The sequence below is a fragment of the Schistocerca gregaria genome, chromosome 1 (genome assembly GCF_023897955.1).
Source record: "Schistocerca gregaria isolate iqSchGreg1 chromosome 1, iqSchGreg1.2, whole genome shotgun sequence".
Taxonomy (NCBI): domain Eukaryota; kingdom Metazoa; phylum Arthropoda; class Insecta; order Orthoptera; family Acrididae; genus Schistocerca; species Schistocerca gregaria.
In genome coordinates, this window is record NC_064920.1 from 345,639,300 (window position 1) to 345,666,516 (window position 27,217).

The 27,217-nt window shown below is 43.5% G+C and overlaps 1 protein-coding gene across 1 annotated transcript in view; it reads left to right on the forward strand.

Annotated features, from left to right (window-relative positions):
* Positions 1-17,103: 17,103 nt before the first annotated feature.
* Positions 17,104-27,217, forward strand: part of LOC126344720 (adenylyl cyclase-associated protein 1) — a 178,224-nt gene continuing 168,110 nt past the window's right edge. Inside the window, exon 1 of the mRNA XM_050002042.1 lies at positions 17,104-18,617. Coding sequence (XP_049857999.1) covers positions 17,678-18,617 — 940 coding nt within the window. The 5' untranslated portion in view covers positions 17,104-17,677. The remainder of the gene's footprint in view (positions 18,618-27,217) is intronic.

Below are 27,217 nucleotides of genomic sequence, written 5' to 3' on the forward strand. Positions count from 1 at the left end.
TTTTTGCATCTGGTGCAACCCCCACTTCCTACTCGGATAACAAAGAACAGCAGTACATTGATAGATAACTTTTTTATAGACCAAGATAAGTTTAAGGACATAAATGCTTATCCTGTAGAGAATGGTCTTTCAGATCATAGTGCACAGCTTGTTACAGTACATGACGTAGCTCCATGCAGTATAATAAATCAGACTTACAAAGCAGTGCGTTCAATTAACAATATAAATATTGCAAACTTTAGGGAAAGCCTACAGCAGCTAGACTGGGATGAAGTGTATAAGGAACCCGATGCAAACTTGAAATATAACTTATTTCACAATACATTTTTAAGGGTATTTGAAAATTGTTTTCCCAAGAAAATAGTTAAACATAATTCCAAGAAAACATATAAAAAACCTTGGCTAACTAAAGGAATAAGAATATCTTGCAACCGCAAAAGAGAACTGTATCTAACAGCAAGAGGGAGTACTGACCCCGAAATTGTTCAATATTATAAAAACTATTGTGCGGTACTAAGAAAAGTTATTAAAAAGTCCAGAAGCATGTGTATCATGTCTGAGATCAGTAACTCTGATAATAAAATTAAAGCAATTTGGAATATTATTGAAAGGGAAACAGGGCAACCAAGAGCACAGGAAGACTTTAGTGCAATAAAACTGAATGACAAGTGCACTAACAAACAATCAGAAATTGAAAATATTTTGAATAATCATGTTTTAAATGTTGTGGAGAAAATAGGATCTAGATCTTCACTAGAAGAGGCAAGGCTATTAATAGAAGAGGCCATACCTGCGCTGTTTGAAACAACTGTAATTCCACCAACCTCTCCCTCTGAAATCAGTAAAATAATAAACTCACTGAAAAGTAAAAGCTCTTACGGAATTGATGGCATTTCCAGCAAAGTACTTAAAGCTTGTTCCCCACAGATAAGTAGGATTCTCAGCCACGTATGTAATAGCTCTTTGGAGCAGGGTGTTTTCCCTGATAGACTTAAATATGCCATTGTAAAACCATTGCATAAAAAGGGGGATACGTCGGATGTCAACAACTACCGCCCAATCTCTCTTCTGACAGCTCTATCAAAAATTTTTGAGAAAGTAATGTATTCAAGAGTAGCCTCCCATATTTGTAAAAATAAAGTACTAACAAAATGTCAGTTTGGTTTTCAGAAAGGCTTTTCAACAGAAAATGCTATATATGCTTTCACTGATCAAATATTAAATGCTCTGAATAACTGGACATCACCCATTGGTATTTTTTGTGATCTCTCAAAGGCCTTTGATTGTGTAAATCATGGAATTCTTTTAGATAAGCTAAATCATTATGGTTTGAGTGGGGCAGTGCACAAATGGTTTAATTCATACTTAACTGGAAGAATGCAGAAAGTTGAAATAAGTGGTTCGTGTAATGTTAAAACAACAGCTGATTCCTCAAACTGGGGTGCTATCAAGCACGGGGTCCCACAGGGTTCGGTCTTAGGTCCTTTACTGTTCTTGATATACATTAATGACTTACCATTCCACATTGATGAAGATGCAAAGTTAGTTCTTTTTGCTGATGATACAAGTATAGTAATAACATCCAAAAACCAAGAACTAAGTGTTGTAATTGTAAATGATTTTTTTCACAAAATTATTAAGTGGTTCTCAGCAAACGGACTCTCTTTAAATTTTGATAAAACACAGTATATACAGTTCCGTACAGTAAATGACAGTAAATGACACAACTCCAGTAATAAATATAGAATTTGAACAGAAGTCTGTAGCTAAGGTAGAATTTTCAAAATTTTTAGGTGTGTCCATTGATGAGAGGCTAAACTGGAAGCAACACATTGATGGTCTGCTGAAACGTCTGAGTTCAGCTACGTATGCTATTAGGGTTATTGCAAATTTTGGTGATAAGAATCTCAGTAAATTAGCTTACTATGCCTACTTTCATTCACTGCTTTCGTATGGCATCATATTCTGGGGTAATTCATCGTTGAGTAGAAAAGTATTCATTGCACAAAAACGTGTAATCAGAATAATTGCTGGAGCCCACCCACAGTCATCCTGCAGACATCTATTTAAGGATCTAGGGATCCTCACAGTAACCTCACAGTATATATATTCCCTTATGAAATTTGTTGATAATAATCCAACCCAATTCAAAAGTAATAGCAGTGTGCATACCTATAACACCAGGAGAAAGGATGATCTTCACTATGCAGGGTTAAATCTGACTTTGGCACAGAAAGGGGTAAATTATGCTGCCACAAAAGTCTTTGGGCACCTACCAAACAGCATCAAAAGCCTGACAGATAGCCAACTAACATTTAAAAATAAATTAAAAGAATTTCTAGATGACAACTCCTTCTACTCATTGGCTGAATTTTTAGATATAAACTAAGTAAAAAAACTTAATCATTAGTGCCATGCAATATTTTGTGTAATGTAATTTCTTGTACAGACATCTTTTATTAACCTGACACGTTCCACATCATTACGAAGTGTCGTATTCATGATCTATGGAACAAGTATTAATCTAATCTAATCTAATCTACTCAGTAGCATGTGTTGAGTGCCGGCTCCAAAGCGCCATCCGACGGTCCTCTGCGTGGGCCGTCTCCTATGGCTTTCATTTTTCTACCTCCAAAACGCGGGTTGTACATTTTTGTCGTCGACCCACATTACACCCCGATCCAGAACTTGATTTAGGCGACCAACTCCTAGACGTTGTAACACAGTCCCATTTGTTAGGTCTTATGTTTGATCAAAAGCTGATGTGGCTGCCCCATATTTCCTAACTAAAGACTGTATGCATGCGGAAGCTCAATGCTCTCTGTCTCCTGGCCCAAACATCTTGGGGAGCAGATGTGCAACTCTTCTCCATCTTTACTGTGCTCTTGTCTTGTCCAGACTAGATTATGGCAATCAGGTGTGTGGCTCAGCAGCTCTTTCCACTCTGAAAATGCTTGACCCTGTTCACAATTGGGGGTGCGTCTAGCTATTGGTGCCTTTCACACTAGTTCCGTTAAGTCTCCTCGTAGAAGGGGGATTTCCCTCTGCAAATATGATGGAACCAACTCCTTGTTTCTTACGCAATTACCAATCGCCATTCGCCGATTCCCTGACCAAATTCCTCTTCACCAATGAGTGATGTCCCTCTCCCGATAATCGCCCGCAGGTGGGATTGCCGGTTGTAATGTCTCTTTACTGGAATGTCTCTTTACTGGAATGTCTCTTTACTGGAATGTCTCTTTACTGGAATGTCTCTTTACTGGAATGTCTCTTTACTGGAATGTCTCTTTACTGGAATGTCTCTTTACTGGAATGTCTCTTTACTGGAATGTCTCTTTACTGGAATGTCTCTTTACTGGAATGTCTCTTTACTGGAATGTGCCCTGTGTATCACCCCCCCCCCCCCATCCCCCCTTGGATGCTGCCTAGACCATGGATTAGGACCGACATATTCCAGGGTCGTAAGGTCTCCGTCGCTGCTATGGTCTTCTGGCGTCTTATGCATTCCATCCTTGCAGAGTTCCAGGATGTTGCCATCTTCTACACTAATATTTCTAAGACGATAGGTAAGGCAGGATATGCTTTCACATATCCTTCTGGCTTAGAACATCATTTATTGCCAGGATCATGTAGGGTGTTCACAGAAGAGCTGCTAGTCATTAATAGGGCCCTGCATTTTGTTACTCAGGCCTCCCTCCATAGTGTTCTAATGTGCACCGACTCAATGAGCAGCCTGCAGACAATCGGGCGAAGCTACTCTCGTCACCTTTTGTCTCTGCTATCCATGACCTTCTCTCGGCCCTCGGCTATGCCGCCTGCTCAATTGTCTTTCTCTGGGTCCAAACTCATGGGGGTATCCCAGGGAATAAACTGAACTGGCGGACTCTTTAGCTAAAGAACCCCTCCCTTTCGTCATTCCAGCTGCGGATCTACGTCAAATCTATCTTTGCCCAAAAGGGAAATGTTATTTGGTGCGCTATTGCTCTCAGTAATAAACTCCGCACAATGAAGGGGGCTACTGCAGTTCAGCGTTTTTCCTTTCGCTTCTCTCGGAAGAAGTTCACCGTCGTATGCCGTCTACGCTTTGGTCATACGAAGCTCACCCATTGTTTCCCTCTTGCGTAACGAACCACTCCCACAATATGGTTGAAAAGCCAGACTGACGGGATCCCGTTCATTGGTGGAATGCCCCCTTCTTTTGGCCCTTCGTACTTCCAGATTCCTTAATTTTAGTATTAGTAGACGATTCACGGATGCTGAAACTGGTCCTCAGTTTCCTCTGTAAAAGTGGTTTTTATTGTCAGATACAAGGTTTTGCTTTACTCCTGGAGCAGGGGCGGTTTGGTTGTAGTTGGGCCCTCTCTTCATGTTTTCTGTCTGGGACCCCATTACCACTCCCCCGTGGAAAGACCGCTCTTTTTCTCGAGTTTTTAGTTTTAGTCTACCCTTTTATGCCTTTTACTGTGATTAAGAAAAGGCAAGACTTAGAGAAAGCTTTTGACAATGTTGACTGGAATACTCTCTTTCAAATTCTAACGGTGGCAGGGGTAAAATACATGGAGCGAAAGGCTATTTACAATTTGTACAGAAACCAGATGGCCGGCATAAGAGTCGAGGGGCATGAAAGGGAAGCAGTGGTTGGGAAAGGAGTGAGACAGGGTTGTAGCCTCTCCCCGATGTTACTCAATCTGTATATTGAGCAAGCAGAAAAGGAAACAAAAGAAAAATTTGGAGTAGGTATTAAAATTCATGGAGACGAAGTAAAAACTTTGAGGTTCGCCGATGACATTGTAATTCTGTCAGAGACGGCAAAGGACTTGGAAGAGCAGTTGAACGGAATGGACAGTGTCTTGAAAGGAGGATATAAGATGAACATCAACAAAAGCAAAACGAGGATAATGGAATGTAGTCCAATTAAATCGGGTGATGCTGAGGGAATTAGATTAGGAAATGAGACACTTCAAGTAGTAAAGGAGTTTTGCTATTTAGGAAGTAAAATAACTGATGATGGTCGAAGTAGAGAGGATATAAAATGTAGACTGGCAATGGCAAGGAAAGCATTTCTGAAGAAGAGAAATTTGTTAACATCGAGTATAGATTTAAGTGTCAGGAAGTCTTTTCTGAAAATATTTGTTTGGAGTGTAGCCATGTATGGAAGTGAAACATGGACGATAACTAGTTTGGACAAGAAGAGAATAGAAGCTTTCGAAATGTGGTGCTACAGAAGAATACTGAAGATAAGGTGGATAGAGCACGTAACTAATGAGGAGGTATTGAATAGGATTGGGGAGAAGAGAAGTTTGTGGCACAACTTGACTAGAAGAAGGGATCGGTTGGTAGGACATGTTTTGAGGCATCAAGGGATCACAAATTTAGCATTGGAGGGCAGCGTGGAGGGTAAAAATCGTAGAGGGAGACCGAGAGATGAGTACACTAAGCAGATTCAGAAGGATGTAGGTTGCAGTAGGTACTGGGAGATGAAGCAGCTTGCACAGGATAGAGTAGCATGGAGAGCTGCATCAAACCAGTCTCAGGACTGAAGACAACAACAACAACAAACTGTGATTAACTTCCTCGTTTTATAGTCTGACTCATCTGACGGGATCCATCCACTTTTAGCAGACCCTCTCTCTTCCGTAAGAAACTTTGGAATCGTGGAACCCCATAACCTTTCTCAATTAAACTATCAAATTTATATTGAAGTGCCAACAACGCGCGATTAAATTATCCAGCATATCACCAGTGAATGTATATATGCATATTACTTTTTAGTTGTGTTGAATCATCCCACATGCGAATAAGTAAGTCCATAGAAGTGGGCGGCAAATTTTTTGAGCACTTACTGTGAAATTATTCTGACAGATTAGCTTCCCGTTGGTGAGTGGACACATCTCAAACAAGCTTTTTTCACGTTTACTAAACACGTCTGTTTTCTCCCCTTCCTTGTTTTCTTTATCCAGTGCATTTTTCTCGAGATAATAGTGTCGCCGCGCGGCTTGTGGCGCCATGTCACGAATCGCGCGGCCCCTCCCGAGGTTCGAGTCCTCCCGCGGGTGTGTGTGTGTGTGTGTGTGTGTGTGTGTGTGTGTGTGTGTGTGTGTGTGTTTGGTCCCTTAGGAATTCACACGATACAGTGTATGGACTCAGTAGCGTTATATTTGTTGACTACAGCGCCATCTATCGCGCAAGTGTTACATACAAATGTTATGTATTTTTTCTCCGTAGAATCCGAATCAGCAATAAAAATAGTGTGTTCCTATTTAAGATTTCGTAGTTGACCCCACGTCCCAACAACACATGGTCAACATTGGTATCGCCGGATTTTAGAAAATACTGAACACTTATTTTTCCGTTTTGAAATCCTATGCGCAGTTTTGAGATTTTTCGTTGCTCGAGATAAAAAGTATAGTGGTGACTGTGGATATTTTCATAAATAGCAACTCTGAAGGAGTATTTAAAATTATGTATTTTTACTTTATTTGTTGTTTGTAAGTTTCAAGTTCTCATTGCGCATGTACATAGTTATTCTTTATAGTATCCAAGCCCTGAGTTCAGCGCTCCAAACTACTGTGACTTTCTTATAAGGAGGTCTCTACGACGGAGTGAAAGGAAGAAGAAAGATATGAACTTTTTAAAAGAAAGGCCGAAACTTTGGACATACTTATTAGCCTACATATCCATGCTCAACCTACTTCTAACCCAAGGATGTATTTCGGAATACGTTTCTGATTGTAATTTTTGCTACACATGCTCAGAAAACTAGTGCCCCATATATCTGGTTGCCTTAGTACTTCCTAACGGTTCCACATGCCAAAACAAGCCACCTGACGATGTGTGGCGTAGGGTTCTTCAGGTGCGACTATCATTCCTCTCCTTCTAATCGCGTCCATCCCGCCCCTGTTGCATTTGCGAATGGTGCGTGAAAAGAATGACTATCCATGAATCTCCGTATGGGCTGTAATTTTTATGATTTTCCCATCGTGGTCATTTCGCGAGACGTACACTATGTGATCAAAAATATACGGACACGCCCCAAAACATGTTTTTCATGTTAGGTGCATTGCGCTGCCACCTATTGCCAGGTGCTCCATATCAGCAAGCTCAGTAGTAATTAGACATCGTGAGAGAGCAGAATGGGGCGCTCCGCGCGGAACTCAGACTTTGAACGTGGTCAGGTGATTGGTTGTCACTTGTGTCATACGTCTGTACGCGAGATTTCCACACACCCAAACATCTCTAGATCCACTATTTCCGATGTGGTAGTGAAGTGGGAACGTGAAGGGACATGTACAGCACAAAAGCGTACAGGTCGAACTCGTCTGTCGATTGACAGAGACCGTCGACAGTTAAAAAAGGTCGTAATGTGTAATAGGCAAAGATCTATCCAGACCATCACACAGGAATTCCATACTGCATCAGGATCCACTGCAATTACTATGACAGTTATACGGGAGGAGAGAAAACTTGGATTTCATGGTCGAGCTGCTGCTCACAGTCCACACCTCACGCCGGTAAATACCAAACGACGCCTCGTGTGGTGTAAGGAGCGTTAACATTGGACGATTGAACAGTGGAAAATCGTTGTGTGGATTGACAAATCACGGTACACATCAGCGATCCGATGGCAAGGTGTGGGTACGGCGAATGCCCGGTGAACGTCATATGCCAGCGTGTATAGTGCCAACATTAAAATTCGGAGCCGGTGGTGTTATGGTGTGATCGTGTTTTTCATGGAGGGTGCTTGCTTGCACCCCTTGTTGTTTTGCGTGGTGCTATCACAGCACAGGCCTACATTGATTTTTGAAGCACCTTCTTCCTTCGCACTGTTGAAGGGCAATTCGCGGATGGCGGTTGCATCTGTCAACACGTTCTAGTACCTGTTCATAATGCATGACCTGTGGCTGAGTGTTACACGACAATAATATCCATGTAATGGACTGGCCTGCACACTGTCCTGACCTGAATCTTATAGAACACCTTTGGTATGTTTTGGAGGCCGATGTCGTGCCAGACGTCATTGACCGACATTGATACCTCTCCTCAGCGCAGCACTCTTTGAAGAACGGGCTGCCATTCCTCAGGAAACCTTCCAGCACCTGACTGAACGTATGCCTGCGAGGCTGGAAGCTATCATCAAGGCTAAGGGTGGGCCAACACCATATTGAATTCCAGCTTTACCGATAGACGACGCCACATATTTGTAAGTCATTTTCAGCAAGGTGTCCGGATACTTTTGATAACATAATGTATGTTGCCCGAATCTCCTTCGAACGTAATCTCTCTTAATTTCATCTATAAACGTCTCTGTGATACACAACATATAACATTTTAAAGGAAAAAAATTGTTCTAGTTCCTCAAAATCCCAAAGCGTCAAGCTTTTGAAATGTGCAGTTTTGTCTCCACACTTCGTTTCTGCTTTGTGGATAAGCCTGTTACAAAAACTGTCGTTAAGATATTTTACTTAATGTAGACAACACCAATTTTTTTGTCACCTCGCCACTATATTGAGCAAAATCTCACACAAAATGCGACTGTGCTTCGTGTTTGGTTCCCATCGCTAAGATGAACCTCCAGAAACCTTGACAAATAATTTTTTTTTTCTGTCCGTGTGTGACAGATTAAAATGAGTCGGCAGGAGAGATGTATTTGCTCAAGTGAGCGCCTGACCAATATCAGAGTAAGCATGGACGAAGAAATAATAAAGCAAACGTTGCATCACAACCACGAAGCTGAACGGGCATTGTCACTTCACAGTCGAGGGAGGTGCAAGACATTACCAAAGCCTAGTCTACCGATGGAGTTTTTTGAGCATCTCCGTAACCTTCCCGCATTTGCTAAAATATCCTGTGACCGCGACACTTTTGAAAAAAAAAAAAAAAAAAAAAATTCCACACAAGCTACTTCTCATTGGGCGCCCCTCCCCACCTTATCACCCTTTTTCTATCGTGTCAGTTTCAGCTACTAATTGTGATATACACTGTGTATAAATTTTGAACTTAGGCGTCCTCTTTCGGCTTGGTGCCACAAACCGTTACTACCATACCACTCTCCAAAAGTTAAGGACGTGACAGATAAAGTAACATAGCACATTAACAACTCGATGGAAATGAATGAAATAATGAGTGGGATCGCGCGATCTTCCCGGATGAGAGCAGGCTGACGTACGCTAAAACGGCGAGAAGTGTGAATACGTACTGTACCCAAGAATATTATCGATACTGATCGTCTTGGTGGTCAAAGTACTACGGTGTGCATTGAAATTTTGCCAGTGGCATACTTGAACAGTAATGGGTCTTGTCTCGTATTTATGCGCAGTACTTAAACTATTATATACATTCAGAGTCCGCAACGGTACGTCGCGGTCGTTACATTTTGTATCGAGATACAAGAGACTGTTCTTTTGAAGTACGCCTATCGATTGTAACTTTTTATTATACTTAGAGATATTGCAAGTACTTTTTTCAATTAGGATATTCCTATTGAGAAGAGGTGACGACGTGTTTCTGGCCCAGCAAATTTTGGTCTCATACTGCCCAACTCTTATCTCTCAAAGCCTTCAACATCGTTGTCACATTCCATATATTATTTCGGAAAATAGTTACTATCGCCAGGTACGCATAGTATGTAATGCGTTGTATTACAAAAAAATGAGATGTTGACTCAGCTGTGTTGGATTCCACTCGGGGAGAATGTATCGACATAAAATAGAAATCCTCAATGTTTGGCAAGATGCCCAACACCTTGTTCTACTGAAACACATAACGCATCATCTGCTTCCCCGAATTGGCCGACATAGAGAACATCGCTGATCAAAGGGGCACTGATCAAAACCATACTAATGTAGTCATTTGTACGAGCCGCACTTTCAAGAAAACCCCTTATGCTCCTACCTGTATTCAGGAAGCATCTGGTATCATTTTTACAATGCACGGAGGCGCGTGTTGCCACTAAAGGAAAAAATAAAGCTGCATTGGAAGTGCTGCTAGTGAGTGGCGCTGATATTCTCTTATGAATTCGGCTTCATGTAGTCTATTTTTTCCGGTTCTTTGCCAGTATTCTCGCTGGAATTGGCCAGCCGCTTTGCATTCTTTCCATGTCGGAATGTTAAGTTAATCTTTCTGCCTGCGTCCGCCTCGGCTTCTCTGGAGGAAAGTTGCTTTTTCCAATCCAGTCCGCGCTAAAGAGCGCGCTGCAGATATTAAATAATTGGGTTTCACTCAGGAGTAAGTGACTAATTCCTCGCCGAGAGCACTCTCACTTCGTTGATTAATCTTCTCGCGGGAGGTGTCGCGCCTTTCATTGCAGTTGTCCTGTAACAAGGGCGTTTTGTAATTGATTGCAAGCACATTTTAAAGCGATTACGAAGCTTTCGTTTAGACGAAAATTCATCTCATTTTTGCGGCTAAGCCGTAGCTCTTTCATCCTAATGGAAGGTAGCTGTAGAAGAAATGCATGCCTTGCAACAGATTACCACCTTACGTGTATTTCTCTCTCTCTCTCTCTCTCTCTCTCTCTCTCTCTCTCTCTCTCTCTCTCTCTCTGCCCGCATCTCGTGGTCGTGCTGTAGCGTTCTCGTTTCCCATGCCCGGGTTCGATTCCCGGCGGGGTCAGGGATTTTCTCTGCCTCGTGATGGCTGGGTGTTGTGTGATGTCCTTAGGTTAGTTAGGTTTAAGTAGTTCTAAGTTCTAGGGGACTGATGACCATAGATGTTAAGTCCCATAGTGCTCAGAGTCATTTGAACCAATCTCTCTCTCTCTCTCTCTCTCTCTCTCTCTCTCTCTCTCTCTCTCTCTTTCTTTCTTTCTTTCTTTCTTTCTTTCTTTCTTTCTTTCTTATGGAGGCAGCGGAAACCGCTGGATTATGTTCACCATTCAAAGGCAATACAAACGGTAATACTCCAATGTTTCTTAGTAAAGATAAAACTTCCAAAAAATACACGCCACCCTCTGTCCCAAATGTTAACAGAGACTCTACACAATAAACATGAGCAAACACAGTTCGCTATAAATTTGTTCATATCCAGCTCAGTAAATCTCTTGTTTTTCGGAATTTGATCGCGAAAGTTTTCCGAAAACATACATTTAGTTTTTCCTCTATGCTATCAACTGCATTGGACGTATTTACTTTGGAGGAGGACAGGTAAGGTCAGTTGAATACTTGAGAAATAGAATACACTAATTCATTTGGAGAGAGAGAATTGTAGAAAATGTTATAGGAGAGTACTGTTTGCAGTTGTATGTGTAGAGTGGTCTAACCGAAATGTAGTGTCTGACAATCGTGAGGTCGATTTCCAAAATAGTTATACGACATCTTATATTCTCTTGATTTTCCCCAAACTCCATAGAACTGCCACTGTCAGTTATAGGTTTCTCACATTATGAGCTTACATCTCAAGTTACATGTTGGCTGCACCACCCTAAGCAAATAAGCCAATCACACAAATGGAAATCTCGCTTTGAAGGAAGTTGTATTTAAAGTATCTTTTTTTGGCTTTCAGCCAATCAATATTAAAAACATGGGGAAACAACCATTTGATATCGGTACCAAATGTTACATTCCACAATATTCGCCATCATTTACAACGTTTTGTCAAGATAGCGTGCGATACAGCGGAATATTTCCTGAATCTGGTGCGTACACTAGGCTCATATCACGATAGCTGCCTTTAACTCGATTAAAATGTTGTTTCGCCTCTGTCCATGATCGATTGAAACTCTTTCCCTTCAGTACAAGCGTCTAATACAACTTCTCCCAATGCATCATACGACTGACGTCACAGAAAATGTTACAGCATTGGGCGTGTATAACTGCGGATTCATTCATTTATATCAGTTTTGAGGTCGTGGTTATAAGGTATTGGTCATCCCTCATCGAAACGCTACTTCTGTTCTGTCCCGCTGTGACGAAGACCACATTATATTAACCGAGTTTCGGTATACAAAGGTGACAAAAGTCGTGGATAACGATATGAACATATACAGATGGTGGTAATATCGCATACACAAGGTATAAAAGGAAGGTGAATTGGCGGAGCTGTTATTTGTATTCAGGTGATTCATGTGAAAAGGTGCCGCACGACGGGAATTAACAGATAGTTGAAACTAGACGCAGTGGGCTTTCCCTTTGTGAAATCATTAGGAAATTTAATATTCCGAGGTCCACAGTGTCAAGAGTATGTCGAGAAATACCAATTTTCAGCATTACCGCTCACCAAGGACAACCAGTGTTCATGCGTTCACTTAACTTACGATAGCAGCGGCGTTTTCGCAGAGTTGTCAGTGCTAACAGATACGCAACATTGCGTGAAAGAGACGTAGAAATAAATATGGGACGTACGACGAATGTATCCATTAAGAGATTGCGGCGAAATTTGGCGTTAATGGGCTATGGCAGCAGACGACCGACGGGAGTACCTTTGCTAACAGCACGACGTCGCCTGCAGCGCCGCTCCTGGGCTCGTGACCATTTCGGTTGGACCCTGAACGACTGGAAAACCGTGCCCTGGTCAGATGAGTCCCGAATTCAGTTGGTAGGAGCTGCTGATAGGATACAAGCCATGGACCCAAGTTGTCAACAAGGCACTGTGCAAGCTGGTTGTGGCTCAGTGATGGTGTTGGCTGTGTTTACATGAAATGGACTGGGTCCTCTGGTCCAAATGAACCGATCATTGACTCGAAATGGTTGTGTTGGGCTACTGAGAAACCATTTGTAGCCATTCACGGACTTCGTGTTCCCAAACAACGATGGAATTTTTATTGATGACAGTCCGCTATGTCAGAGGGCCACAGTTGTTTGCGATTGTTTTGAAGAATATTCTGGACAGTTCGAGCGAATGATTTGACCTCCCAGATCGTCCGGCATGAATCTTATCGAATATTTATCGGACATAATGGAGAGGTCATTTCGTTAACAAAATACTGCACCGGCAACATTTCACAATTATGGACGGCTGTAGAGGCAGCATGTTTCAATATTTCTGCAGGAAGACTTATCGAGTCCATGCCACTTCGAGTTGCTACACTACGCTGTACAAAAGGAGGTCCAGCACAATATTTGGAGGTATCCCATCAATTTTTGTCACCTCAGAGTATTTCAGTTTCATTCTTGTTGTGTTCTTATGTTTTTTTGCAGGTTGAATTAGGAAATCTTAGAGGCTAACTGGACACGATGAAATTAGACTTCATATATTCGACACATATGAAACGGTGAGATTCTTGACGCGGTCTAGTTGCGATCAACGTTTTTTCTTTCCGTGTTTTGTGTACTGTGCTCTCGTTTATGTTGATTAACATACGTGAACTTATACAACAACTCCTATTTAGAGGTCATAGCTTGAATATGGACTTTATTTTCTGTGTGTGTCTAGAGAAGGCCTACAATAAGAAAGCTATCTCACGAAAGGCCAAGCTAAGACACAAGGAGACGGTGGTGCTACCAGAAGCATTATACGCAGCCGAGACCACAATAGTACAAGGATAGACACGAATACGAAAGGTGTCATATCTAACGGGTAAAAATGGCCCCATTGAACATTACCAGGTATCAGTCGAAATCAAAAGTGAATTCAGTAAATAATTTGTAACGGGTCTAATATTAGCTTATTAAGCAAAAATAAACAGTGTGTAAATAGATGACTTATATAAAAGTAACTGCATTTCGTTCTTTGTATGTGCCAGCTCTACGGTCTAGAGAATTATAATAAATGAAATAACCACTTGTGCCATTCCTATTGGGCAACAATTGCTGGATAAAGCCGTCCTCCATACTTTTCCATTCGTTATTGTCTCCGTCTTGAGGCATCCGTGTTGCTGCTCCTTCCTAATGTCATCGTTCCACGTTCCATTAGGGTATCATTCCGGAATTTTCCCATCTCTAAGAATCCAACAAATAATTTCCGGAGTATGTCTTCGCCCTTCACTTCGCTTGAGCAAAGCTATGCCCACCACCATTTCAAGTTCGCCGCAGTCGCAGTTACGTCTTTCATTCCACTCTATTCCCTGATTCATTTGCTTGTTTTCCTGCCTTCAAGTAATTCGCAACATACCTCTCCCCATCGTTCGCCGAACAACTCTGTTTTTGGATGATTTGCACAGTAAAATTCAACCCTACTACCATGAATTAGTTTGGGTTTGGGTTGTTTGGGGAAAGAGACCAGATAGCGAGGTCATCGGTCTCATCGGTTTAGGGAAGGACGGGGAAGGAAGTCGGCCGTGCCCTTTGAAAAGAACCATCCCGGCATGTGCCTGGAGCGATTTAGGGAAATCACGGAAAACCTAAATCAGAATGACCGGATGCGGAATTGAACCGTCGTCCTCCCGAATGCGAGTCCAGTGTCTAACCACATGAAATAGTAACATATACTGATTGTATACTTTCTGTTTCACACACATCGGAAGTTAAGTCTTGAATCGTTTCGTTTATCAAAAGCATTGCAGACCATTTTTACTCTTCTGCCTGTGTGTGTGTGTGTGTGTGTGTGTGTGTGTGTGTGTGTGTGTGTGTGTGTGTGTTTTCAGTCCGTCCATTCATCGCCTTTTACTGCCATAAAAGTAAAATACCGATTTTCATAAATGTATATTCAAAATGCTGTAGTATGACTTTAATAACGATATTCATTTTTTTAAAAAAGCTTTCACCAACTATTTCACCACATAGGGGCCAAATTTCCAAAAAATGCTGAAACACATATTTCTTTATTTCTGACCGAGAAACCGACGACAAATTTTTGTAGTTTTAGATTCAAAATTGCATTAACAGCGACATACTTTCAAAAAACCTTTCTTCCCCCGTTTCGCCTCATTAGGAGTGGAATTAAGAAAAATCACTTATTAAACGTTGCCAGCAGTATAAGGTCATAACCTCCTAATTTCAAGTTCCTGAGGCGTCTTGCCAGGGCTCGCGCGGCTCCCACCGTCGGAGGTTGGAGTCCTCCCACGGTGTGTGTGTGTGTGTGTGTGTGTGTGTGTGTGTGTGTGTGTGTGTGTGTGTGTGTGTGTGTGTGTGTGTGTGTGTGTTTTGTCCTTAGCGTAAGTTAGATTATGTAGTGTGTAAGCCTAGGGACCGATGACCTCAGCAGTTTAGTCCCATATGAACTAACCACCAATTTCCAAGTTTTTGTCTTCAGCGGTTTGAGTTGAGCGATGATGTGCCAGGCAGTCAGTCAGGACACTGCCGTTTGTAGAGAGTTCTACATTTGTCTTTTCATTGTGTTGTTATACATTATTTTTAATGTTATAAATTATTCTCAGACGTACTTTCATAGTTGCTCCATAAAGATCGTCGATTCGTTTGCTAAGTTTATCTGGACCCGTACGAAAAGTACAGTATCATCAAACAGACGAACGTAGTCCAGGCACGTTCCACTCACTTATTTTTCTTAATTTAGGAATGTGAAAGCGTATCCCAGCGCCGCTGAGAAAGGTCCCGTGATAGCGAATTTCCTTGCCTGACTTCCTTCAAATCTGAATTTTCCGCTTTCGTAGCCAAATAAAATGGAAGATGTGGCGTTGATGCATATATTCTTCAGTTATATTAACATAAGTTTAGAGAGTGCCTGGTTTGGGTGGGAGGTTTGTAAAGATTTAGTTGATACTGAATTTGAAAGCTCTCTCGAACTCTTTGGCTTCTAGGCAGAGCGATAATTCATAAAAATTACTCAGACATAAACATTCATAAATGACTTGAAGATGTTGCATTCACCTTAAAGAATCTAGAAATAATGTAGTTAAGACAGACAAATGCTCAAAACCGTAATACAAATGAATAAATAATTGCTGCACTATTGGGAGTGGTTCTTTGTACTTTGCGTCCATTTAAAATACGGCTGTGAAACACTTGTCCAGCTAGTCAGGAGGAATAGGAGGAGGAGAAAGAATAAAACGGTAGCACTGTGATGACAATAAAGTATATCAGAGGCCACGCGTTCGTGTTTCGGAACTCACAAAAGGAGGGACAGGGAAAGGAAGAAAGGTTGAACTATGCTAGCAAGTAAGAACTAACGTAAAACTTTCGCAGAGGTGGTCGAAAGAATGCAGGCAAGTGCTTTGCGGGCACGTTTGAATTTATTGTGCTCACTTCACCTGGTAGAAAACTGCTTGCGAAAGTTTGCTGCCTAGTAGAAATTTCTGTTAGGTCTGTTGACAAACAGATTCTAACATTGTGTGGTTGATTTTTCGCTCTACTTGTGTAAGGAGAAAAGAGTTAGATGTTATACAGAGAGGCAGGTTAATTACACTGCATTGTACAACAATGCAGTCGTCAGAGGTATCTGTCGAAGGTCATGTAAGAGGAGAGGTAAACCAGAGGAACAAAGAGTAATATATTTTCCTGTACCCAGGTTGACAAATTTGTATTTTCACACCCCTCCAAAAGAGTACCATGCATCATGTAGCAGTGCTGTTGGTTCTGTAACAAACTTTTGTTCGTAATAAGTATCAAAAGATGTTGGACACAAGCACAGATATGGAACCCACTTACGTATGTTTCCTATCCCACCCGACAAACATTCATTTTTGTTTTTCGTTTCATGCAGTATTAGATATTTGTATTTTCTGTCTGGAGTGGTTATATATATATATATATATATATATATATATATATATATGAGAGAGAGAGATTGATTCAGTAATAGCTAGAGACTAAATAGAAATGACAACTGGAAACAAAACTAGGAAAGCAGTATTGTTGCGGGAATCAGTTTCTCCTCTTTTCGTTGCTGCTTCTCAGATAGCAGTGTTACTGAATCCTGATGTTGTACGGATTGTAAAGCTTAAGGGTTTACATTATAATATAGCTCTTCAGTGTCATCATTAGATGAAACGTAACTATATATTTTATATTCGTCCTGGATTGAATATAGCCAAACCCTGAGTGGTTACCGAACGAACAACAGGTGTGATGTCATTGTAGAAGTTCGAATCTTAATTCGATCGAAGACCACCTTGTTTGTAGTGTACTTGATATCGACAAGTAGTAACACACACACCAGTGTACATAAACGAACAGGCGCTATCCGGGTGGCGTGTGGGCGTCGAGATCGCAAGTGTATTGAACGCCGCCGCGTAAGACGGCGCAACGGGCGGGAGGCTGCGTGCTGAACTCTGCGCGCGGTGCGGGTCCCGTGCGCCAGATGGCTCTGCGCTCGGTCGGATCCCGGCAGTCGCGCTGCTCCTCCCCGAACGTGCCGTGCCCTGCCGTGTTGCGTCCGTAATGGCGCGCTACTGACACACAGGGGCGCGCCTCCCGTTGCGTGGCTATTGGGCGACTACCGTCACGCCTGCTTGCTTAGACTGTGGCGTTTCCGCGAAGCGCCGAGACGCTGCGACCGCAATCGCCCCCGTTGCCGCCGCCGCCCTGTTCCCGGCCGTGCCTGGGCTGCACCGGGCGGCGCGAAGTGGGTCACGAGGCAGCCAGCACTCCCATTGATAACGGCTGCGGCTGTTGTCGGCGACGCTGCTGACCCGCACGGCCGGTGTCGTGTCGCGCACCGTCTCTAGTGAACACTCCGCACAATGCGCGTCGCGACACAGCTAATGTACGTATCGTCGGGTAGGTGACTTCCGCCTCCGTTTTTCGGCCGGCTCCGTCGCGCATCAGGACTAGTGAGCGCCTCCGAGCCGCTAGCGTCCAAGTTTGTTTCTGTGCACGAGGTAGGTCCATCAAAGTAGAGGTGCGCCATGTTCAAAAACTGCTGTGGTTGCAAGAGCAATCCGGCGAAGAAGCAGAAATGTGCGGAAAATGAGATGGACGTGTACAAACCGGACGAGACGAAGGAGAGTATACAGAACAACAAGGTGTCCGACGTGAAGGAGCCGCGGCCTATAGAAATAAAGGCGGAAGATGTCGACGGGGTAACGGAATTGCCGGCGAAATCGGCTGTCATAGCGGATGGCAAGTCGCCTAAATCGGACAAGGTGAAACAGGAAGGCGTCAAGATACAGACCGACGGCATCTCTGCGCCGCAGAGGAAGAAGTCGCTGTTGGTCGAGATCAAAGCAGCCCCAGAGCAGCAGGCGCCGGAAGAGGGTCCCAGGAATGTAAAGCGGCCGAGCGACGCGAAGCGCGCCAGCGACGCCAGGAGTCCGGAGCCGCCTGGCGGCGCGGGCGAGGCCGAGACGAACCCGGGAGCAGGCGGGGAGGCGAAGACCGAGGAAGAAGAGCAGCACGCCAAGCAGGCCAAGGACGCACCTGGCGAGGCGAAGGACGGCCAGGAGGGGGAGCGGCACAAGGCCGAGGAGCCCTCCGAGGTGGGCGGCGGCGGCGGAGGCGACGCCGCCGCCCCCGGCGGTGGCGGCGACGACGACGACGAGGAAGAGGAGCCCCTGGACGAGACGGAGGCGGCGGCGCTGCGCGCCATGGTGCCGACGCCGCACCCGGCCAAGCGGTCAGGTTCCGTGCCCGGGCTGGGCGCCATCCCGCAGTGGCTGTCGCAGGAGGACGACGAGGTGTTCGAGGGCGGCGGTGAGCCGCCCGCCACGCCGGTGGGCCGCGACGAGTTGGCTCTGCGCAGGCACCGCTTCTTCTCCGACCTGCTGGGCGCCGCCAAGGCCAGCGTCGAGCACCGTGTACGCTTCGACCCGCTGGGCCCCACCGTCGCCGGGCCCGCGCAGCAAGCCGGTCAGTCCCCGCCCTCACGCCTCGCTTCCCTCTGATTCCAATGACTCTCTCACCATTTGGTAGTCGTGTACTTTCGGATGGTCAGTCGATTCCATTTTTCTGCACGTTATTTCGACGAGCAACCCAGTCGTCTTCTTCAGGGCCTGTGAGTTGTGTTATGGCTGCTCGCTAGCAGTCGGGCGTCCAGGCACGGACTACAGAGTACGTGTAACAACGTAGCTTGAAGCACCTGAAGACGACGACGACGACGACGACTGGGTCGGTCTTCAAAATATCGTGCGGAAATACCGACTAAATCCCCGCCAGTGCACCATTAATTTGTCTAAAAAAAAAAGCCACGTAATGTCTTGGAGATCAAGTGATTGATATGTTCAGAGAACAGATTGCAGCCTGGTGATGTGTTCGACAACCACGGTTGTTGAAGACATCACACGCCTGCATTGCCGTAAGTTATCTGAACTTTCTATAGCGTCTCTCTCTCCTAAGAGTCGTCATCCGCCTTTTCCTGGTGCTTCGGCAGATATTTGCAATTTCGTTTTTGCAGTGTCTAGGTGGAGTCAGTCCAAAGAAATGTTGTTCATCGTGTGTTTCGTACGGCGGAAAGCGCAAGATTGTTTCCAGTTACGAGAAAAATGATTTTACGCGTCCTTCAAAAGAGTGACAGTAAAACACGAAGAATAACACCCAGCACTATAGCAGCGGCTGGGCAGCGCTGCTACTGCACGTCGGTAGCAGTGCCGTCCACGACGGTGCTGTCGCTGCTGGAATATTGTTTATTCTTCATTTATTGTCCCTGTTAATACATACCGATAAAACGAGTATCGTACTAGCATAATTTGGAGCCCCTCTATTGAAGGACGCGTAAAATTCCGCTTTAAAAAATCATTTTGCTCGTAACTGGAAACAAACCAACGCTTTTCATCCTAGCAAATGAGCAGCATTTGTTTGGGCTGAGTCCAGCTACAGTTTACAAAAACGAAAGTGCAAATATCTGTCGAAACAACACAGTAAATGGGCCCGACTACCCGTAGGAGAGAGACCATGTGTTCTGCGGTAGAAACAAGTCGATTTACTTCGATTTTTTTATTATTTTATGTTTTATACGACTACAGAATGCTATGATCATTCCACAGTGCCATAATTGGTTTCGAATAGCTAGTGATCGTCTTCAGCTTGTCAGTATATAAACATCTGCCGAACTAGATACTCCTTTCGCAAATATTGACATGGATGAGTATGCAGACAGAGTATTGCACTCCACCTAACGACCGATCAGTGATGTTGACAACGCAAGGAAAACTGCTTGCAGCATATGCCTTTAGATATTAGTTTCTTCTTTTTTATCATTGTCAGATTTCCTGTTTTTATCTACCGCCAGTCTGAAAATGACCTCTGGCTGGTCGAACTGGCTGCGTCATTGCCAGATGTTAATGTCATTGTGTGAGCACCTATTGTTCCTAGTAAAGTTCATTTGGTTGTGAGACAGTCTCATATTTTAAAATCCAACATTTCTGCCTATACTGGTTTTAACCTCCTTCGGGTGGACTATATGTCGTCGTCCTGATGAGAGCCACCTACAATATTCGCACACACATGGGGTTTCTACATAACGGTGCGGTAGTGTTGTAGACGCGGTGTCCAGTCCGAAAACTGTTTAAATGCTGCTTTCCGTAGTAAACACAAACAAGTCTCCTCATGTCTGTATGATTACTACAATCTACATTCACTTCAAACTGCTTGTTGTAGCCGCCCCCCTCTCCACCTCCAACTCTTCCCATCATTACCAAATTACATTGGTGGGCCAAAGCATTATGACTACTTGCTTAACAGTGTAGGCTCGCCTCTGAAACGCAGTGCACCAGTGATTGTACGTCGCGTGGATTCGACAAGTCCTTAGTAGTTTACCGGAGGTAGTGGCTTCAAATGTCTACGCAGTCACAAAGAACCCATAGATTACGGACCGATGGCGCGGAGCACACATCATATGGCGTCCCAAGTGTCTACCATTGGCTTCAGATGATGGATTGGTGACCAGGACATCAACTAGGGTTCTATATAATGCTCCTCAAATCACTGTAACACGATTATGACCATGAGACACGGAAGATATCATCGTTGGGAACCATGCATGAAAGGGATGCAGATGTCCGTAATATCGTCCACGTAGTCGAGAGCTGTCCTGATGCCTTCGATTATCTTACAACCATAGATTCCATTGAAGCCCAGGTGGACGTCCTCCACAGCATAAAGCTTTCCACAGCAGCCTGCGTCCGTAACACGGTGGATATTTCGAGAAGCCTGTAGCCTGGATGACAGACAGCATATGCGGACACGACCATCGAGCTGGTATGGCAAGAAATGGGACTCAGCCTACAAGATGACGTGTTTCCATTGACCTGAGGTCCAATGTCAATGATCCGGCACCCACTGCAGTCGTAGTTAACGGTGTCGTTGAGTCGACATCGGAATATGCAAAGACCCATTTCAACAATATGCGCTGAAAGGTGTGCTCTGAAAGAGTAGTGTTCGCACCAGGATTGTATTCTGCCGTCAGATCGCCGCCTACAGATCGGGCAAGAATGAGCGCTCCTTGTTCTGTAATGAGGCGTCAACGTGCTGTTCCTTGTCGCCTATCCTCGCGGTTCACCGTCCTTCAGCCGCTTTCCACTGATGCTGACGATAGCAGCACGTGAACAGCCGCCGACCAGTTTCGCTGCTTTCGAGATGGTCATTCCCAGGCGCCGGGCATAACAGTCTGCCCATTTCTCAAAGTCGTTTTTGTCAGAAGATTTACCCCATCGTCACTAGAATGATTCTCCATTTTTCTCTGTTACACGGAGGCCTGTACATAGTTTCCTTACGTCAGGTGTTCACAACACGGGCGGCATTCAGTCTCGCGGCGGGTAGTGTCAATATGTTTTACTTCATCGTTTTGGTCTAGATTTTAATGATCTGAAAATAGTGAAATATTCAAGTATTTATGACCTTAAAAATGAAATATGACTTTTGTAAGCTTATTTAAAAATATTCTTGATTTGCTTTATGCACCAGGTAGTGCAAAATTCATTTTTGAACAAATTGTGAGCGAAGTGCTTGGTCGTTGCATTGTTTAACACTTTTAAGTATCACTTATTTTTGAAATTTCTCCATGCGTCTGAAAAAACACTAAGTGAAAACAATAACGCCTATCCAAACAGTGAACTGTTACTAGCAGCAAAACGTTATCTCTGTTCAGGCCCATCTGGCTACAATAGCTTCAGAGAGTTGCCAAACAAAATTGCAATAGTAGAGTTGTTTACTCTTGAGTGAGAGTCGCACGTTAGAATGCACATTTCTGCAGGCCCGTCAACTATTAGAATACCAATATCATTTTCAGCTTAGACCCAACACACTTCGATGGTTTCATCTATGGACATTTGGGCCAACCACACTAATTCATATTTTGTTGAGCACGCCCTCGTAGCACACGAGGAACTGGATGTGTTGCGTACTTCCCAAGAACTGTCTCAAGCACTGATTCCTCAGCTTCTCCTGTGAGATGATAACACTCTCGAAGACGGACCTGCCCGTTCAAAATAACAGCTTTCGTCTGCTGTCATTTTCAGCACAGCTGCTGCGTTTGATTATATTACAGTGTTCTTGCATGTTAAAGCGCATTTGTGCACTAACCTCTCATAATTTAGAAAATATTTACCCATCAGTGCTGAAGAGTCTCTCTCCAAAATCACAAACAAAACCTCGCAACTTCATGCTATTGGGGCACTTTACTTTCCGCATGAACCACTCTGAGTTTGTATTAGAACTGAATAGTGTGACAACGCTAGCGATGTTTGTTACGTCGGAATCTGTTTTTATTCGGTGAGCGTTGTGTTGATCTCGCGCAAGAGTGTCTTACGTCAGCGATTCGATTACCGTGTTACGCTGCTTGTCTACTGTAGTCCTAATAAATAGGCTTGTAGAAATTGCGTGCACTTGAGACAGTATAACCTGAAACATTGTCATTGAGCAACATTTTCATGTATTTCTTCTTGTGTTTTTAAAGATATGACAAATATAAGCATTTTTGGGGAAAAGCTGGCCGAAATGTGACCTATTACTAAAAAAGAAGTAAATCCTTTTTTTTGACAATTAAAATATATTTTTCTACACTTTAGTACCTAGATTTGTGCATACATTGTTGTAAAATTCATTCGTAAATTCAAGAAAAAAATAGGAGTTGTCATTAAAACCCGGGCCCTACTCATCAGTGTGGATATTTCTTGATGACACAAGATGTGCCCTGTCAGCTTATCCTTTCTTTTGGTCAAATAGTGCCATATTCATAGATTTCCCTCCCTGATTCGGTTCACTAGAGTGAAGGAAAAAATATAATGCGTTCGATGATCACACCATCATCATCAATAGGCCGAAGGCATCTTTTACATAGCTGGTCTTAGTGGCAAGCATTGGTCATTTCTTTCAGCAACAATGAGTAGTGAGGTTGCGACGTTCAAGTGCAAGAAAAAATTGTGTGTGTGTGTGTGTGTGACGAAAAATGTAATTTCTTCAAATAATGACTTGTTTTGTCCATCGATGGATTGTCATCTTCAAAAATTTGCATCTGTGGTACATGAATTATTAGTGACATAGGACGGCAAGTGTCTTGTTCCCATTCGTAGCCATTCTTCCTTGCGGCAGTCATAAACTCATCTTATTACCGGAAATATTACGAGGAGTGACTCATCAGATTACCCTACTTTCCTCCAGCCTCGGCAGTTCATACTTGATGCTCTGCACACTGTCCTCTTCGCTATGAAACGTTGCCTTCGGTAATAAGGGGCCACTCTATGTACTGGGTGCATGACGTACAACGGTTTTTGTACAGTCTGATGAACGTTCATTCAGCTATATTTTCAGTTGCCCTACAGCAGCTTGACAAGTTTTTGCGACCGTCGTGCCTGGCGTTCGACGAGATCTTCTCCCCAGTGAAATTCCTGAACTTGACGGTTCGTGTCTCGGTTTTGTGTTAATCTACATTATCGCATCTTGTGTTCCCCAATTTATGCCGAATAAAATGGCAGTATCTGGAATAGATCGGGTAGATAATTGGACACGGCGGTCCATTCTTTCTGAAATTCTGACTCGATGTTACTCTAAGAGATCGTTTACAAACAGACGTTTGTGTAACAGGTCACATTAGTATCAACTTTCTCATATAAAGGGTACTAACATCATATCATCACAATGTTCCGTTTACCAAGTGAACAGTTTTACCTTCATAATATGGTATTTCTGTCATTTTGTACATTCTCTATACATATTCAAAACAGCTGCTCCTTCTCTACTGCAAGCAATACGAAGGAAAGAGTCTACCACGAGAATGATTTAAGGAGACGAAATGAGGAGATTAAAAATTTGTAATTATTTTTCAAAAGCGTGACAGCCACGGTTGTATCTGAAGATAGGTTCTCAAGTAACATAAAAAAGATTTAGTACGAAGCACTTATATTTCCAAAAATTGTTCCGTGAGTTGCCCTTGGCCATTCTCAAAACTACTAAGCTGCCAGCAGTAATCATGATTTAGGTTCGAAGGGCCAGCATCTAAAATTTTCTTCATGTTAGAAAGTCAGGTGCGCCATAGCGTTCAGTAATCTGCTGACTTTCATCCCAACAATGGGTACCATACAGGCGAGCGGTTGTCAAAGTGCAGGCCGTGGGTCGCATGCGGCCCGAATCAAGTGCTCGTGCGGCCCGCGGTTCTCAGATGCATTTTGTAATAACAGGCGTGTAGCTACTAACGGTCAGATCCAAAAATGTCAACTATTGTTAAGAGCTTCTTAATTTTTCCTGCTCAGTAATGCACAGAAATACTTACAGAAACGGTTATCTTAATATATGCTTAATTTTAGTATGCATAGGTGAATTCGTCCGTGGGATAAGTAGCGTAGCCGCTGTGGGGCTAGAGGATGTGAGAGGGGGGGGGAGAGGGAGGGAGGAAGTCTTATATTTGTCTTCCAGCACTGACAACTCATGAACATGCGCGACTTGTACCGATCAGTTGCTATGGTAAAAATTTCATGCGGAAGTCACATGGTTTGTGAAAGCACGTTAAACTGTCATTTTCAAGTGCAATAGATATTTGTAGCAAGGAATATGAAATTAAATTAAGGCTGTTGTAATGTAGTGAAATGAGTAGAAGAAGAAGGATACTAGCAACATTTAGCAAACATTTATGATCGTGTCTCATATTGCATAATGGATTTAAATTTAAGTACAGTTACTCTTGTCAATCAGTTGAACTTCGTATCACACGGACAACGCAGCTACACTTCGTCAGGCCATTACAGTGTCAGAACTTTGCAGTCGCTGAGGGTGGAGCAAACTGAAACAGAGAACAGTCGACAAGTAATGTTCCCGCATGGTGCGGACTTCTGACGATCAGCGGGCCGGCGGCCAATTTGTCACGCCCTTACTGTAGCTGTCTTATTGGAGGCTCGTAAGATATCAATTTATGTGGGTTACCAATTAATAAGATCGCTCCCTGGAGGAATACAACCACGCGTGGCAATACTCTTATGCGACCCGAAGTGGCAACCAACACTGTCAGAATTGGCTCTCAAACTCAGTGTGCGCTTTTCGGCCCTCAAATGCTGGGGCTCGTCTGGCTCTCGTTGTTCGTTGCAGCAAGTTCAGCAACCAGTTTGTTCACACTGTTTTGTTTGAGCACTGATGCTGGTTGAAGCGATATTGATTATTATTATACGATGAAAACACACAGCCAGCTGACTGCATAATTTTGAGTTGAGGAGGTTGGTAAGGTCCCATTCCCTCAAATAACATTTTCTAGCGATTTTTCTGACACATTTCCAATTAATTTTATGTCCATGGCGTTTCGTAATACTATCATCATAGCAGAAAATCCATCACGTATATTAATACAGTAATTCCGTCCTACATACAGTTACATAGTGAAGAACCATAAAGTAATTGTATACCTGTGTATACATCTGTGCAGCTCTTTCTTCCAAGTTCGTGGTTTTTTAACTACATTTCTGAGACACATCAATTTGACAACTTAATAGAAAAATGTGACCTTTCGATCTTCTGTCACAGTTACAAATCATAAATGTAAATTGTAAGTTTTGTGCTTGCTGTCAATCCAGAAATTATAAATTTTCATCGGCGAAAGCAATTTACACATTAAATTTTATTTACAGATTAAATGCTCCGTTAATGTACTTGCAGTATGTATTCCTTAAGCTTAATTACTCTTAGTGAAACTCTCCTTACCCCTGCAGTAGATAAATTATGAGTTTGATAAGTCGACGGAAGAGAACCTGTAGTCCAAACTACAGACATTCCGGTATACTTATTTTGTGGCTACCTGCATGTCAGGTACCGGGATGACTGCTTCAAGAAATCTCCACTAGAATTAAAATTCTCCCTCTGTTCATGTTCAGCTGAATATTAACCACTTTTTGGTATCGACATTGACGAGGCATTAATGCCAGCGCGAAAACTAAAGAAAGAAAGAAAGAAAGAAAGAAAGAAAGGTAGACTTCATCCAACTACATGTTTCTGTGAAATAAATCATACACTATGGGGTCAAAAGTATCCAGCTACCTGACTGAAAATGACTAACAAGTTCGTGGCGTCCTCCATCGGTAATGCTGGAATTCACCCTTAGCCTTGATGACAGCCTCCACTATCGCAGGCATACTTTCAGTCAGTCAGGTTTCTTCGAGAATGGCAACCCATTCTTCACGGAGCGCTGCACTGAGGAGAGGTATCGATGCCGGTCGGTGAGGCCTGGCACGAAGTCTGCGTTCCAAAACACCCCAACGATGTTGTATAGGATTCAGGTTAGGACTCTGTGCAGGCCACTCCATTACAGGAATGTTGTTGTCGGTAACCACTCCGCCACAGGTCGTGGATTATGAATAGGTGCTCGATCGCGTTGAAAGACGCAGTCGCCATCCCCGAATTGCTCTTCAGTAGTGGGAAGCAAGAAGCTGCTTAAAACATCACTGCAAGCTTGTGCTGTTTTGGTGCCACGCAAAACAAGGGGTGCGAGCCCCCTCCGTGAAAAACGCGACCACACCGTAACACCACCGCCTCCGAATTTTACTGTTGGTACTACACACGCTGGCAGATTGCGTTCACCGGGCATTCGCCATACCCATACCCTACCATCGGATCACCATATCACTCCATACAACGTTTTGTCACTGTTCAGTCGTCCAATGTTTACGCTCCTTACACCAAGCGAGGCGTCGTTTGGCATTTACCGGCGTGATGTGTGGCTTCTGGGCAGCCGCTCTACCATGAAATCCAAGTTTTCTCACCTACCGCTTAACTGTCATAGTATTTGCCGTGGATCCTGATGCAGTTTGGAATTCCTGTGTGATGGTCTTCAACTGTCGGTGGTCTCTGTCAGTCAACTGACGAGGTGGGCCTGTGCGCTTTTGTGCTGTACGTATTTCTTCACGTTTCCACTTCACTATCACATTGGAAATAGTGGCCCTAGGGATGTTTAGGCGTGTGGAAATCTCGCGTACAGACGTGTGACACAAGTGATACCTAATCACGTGACCACGTTCGAAGTTCGAGAGTTCCTCGGA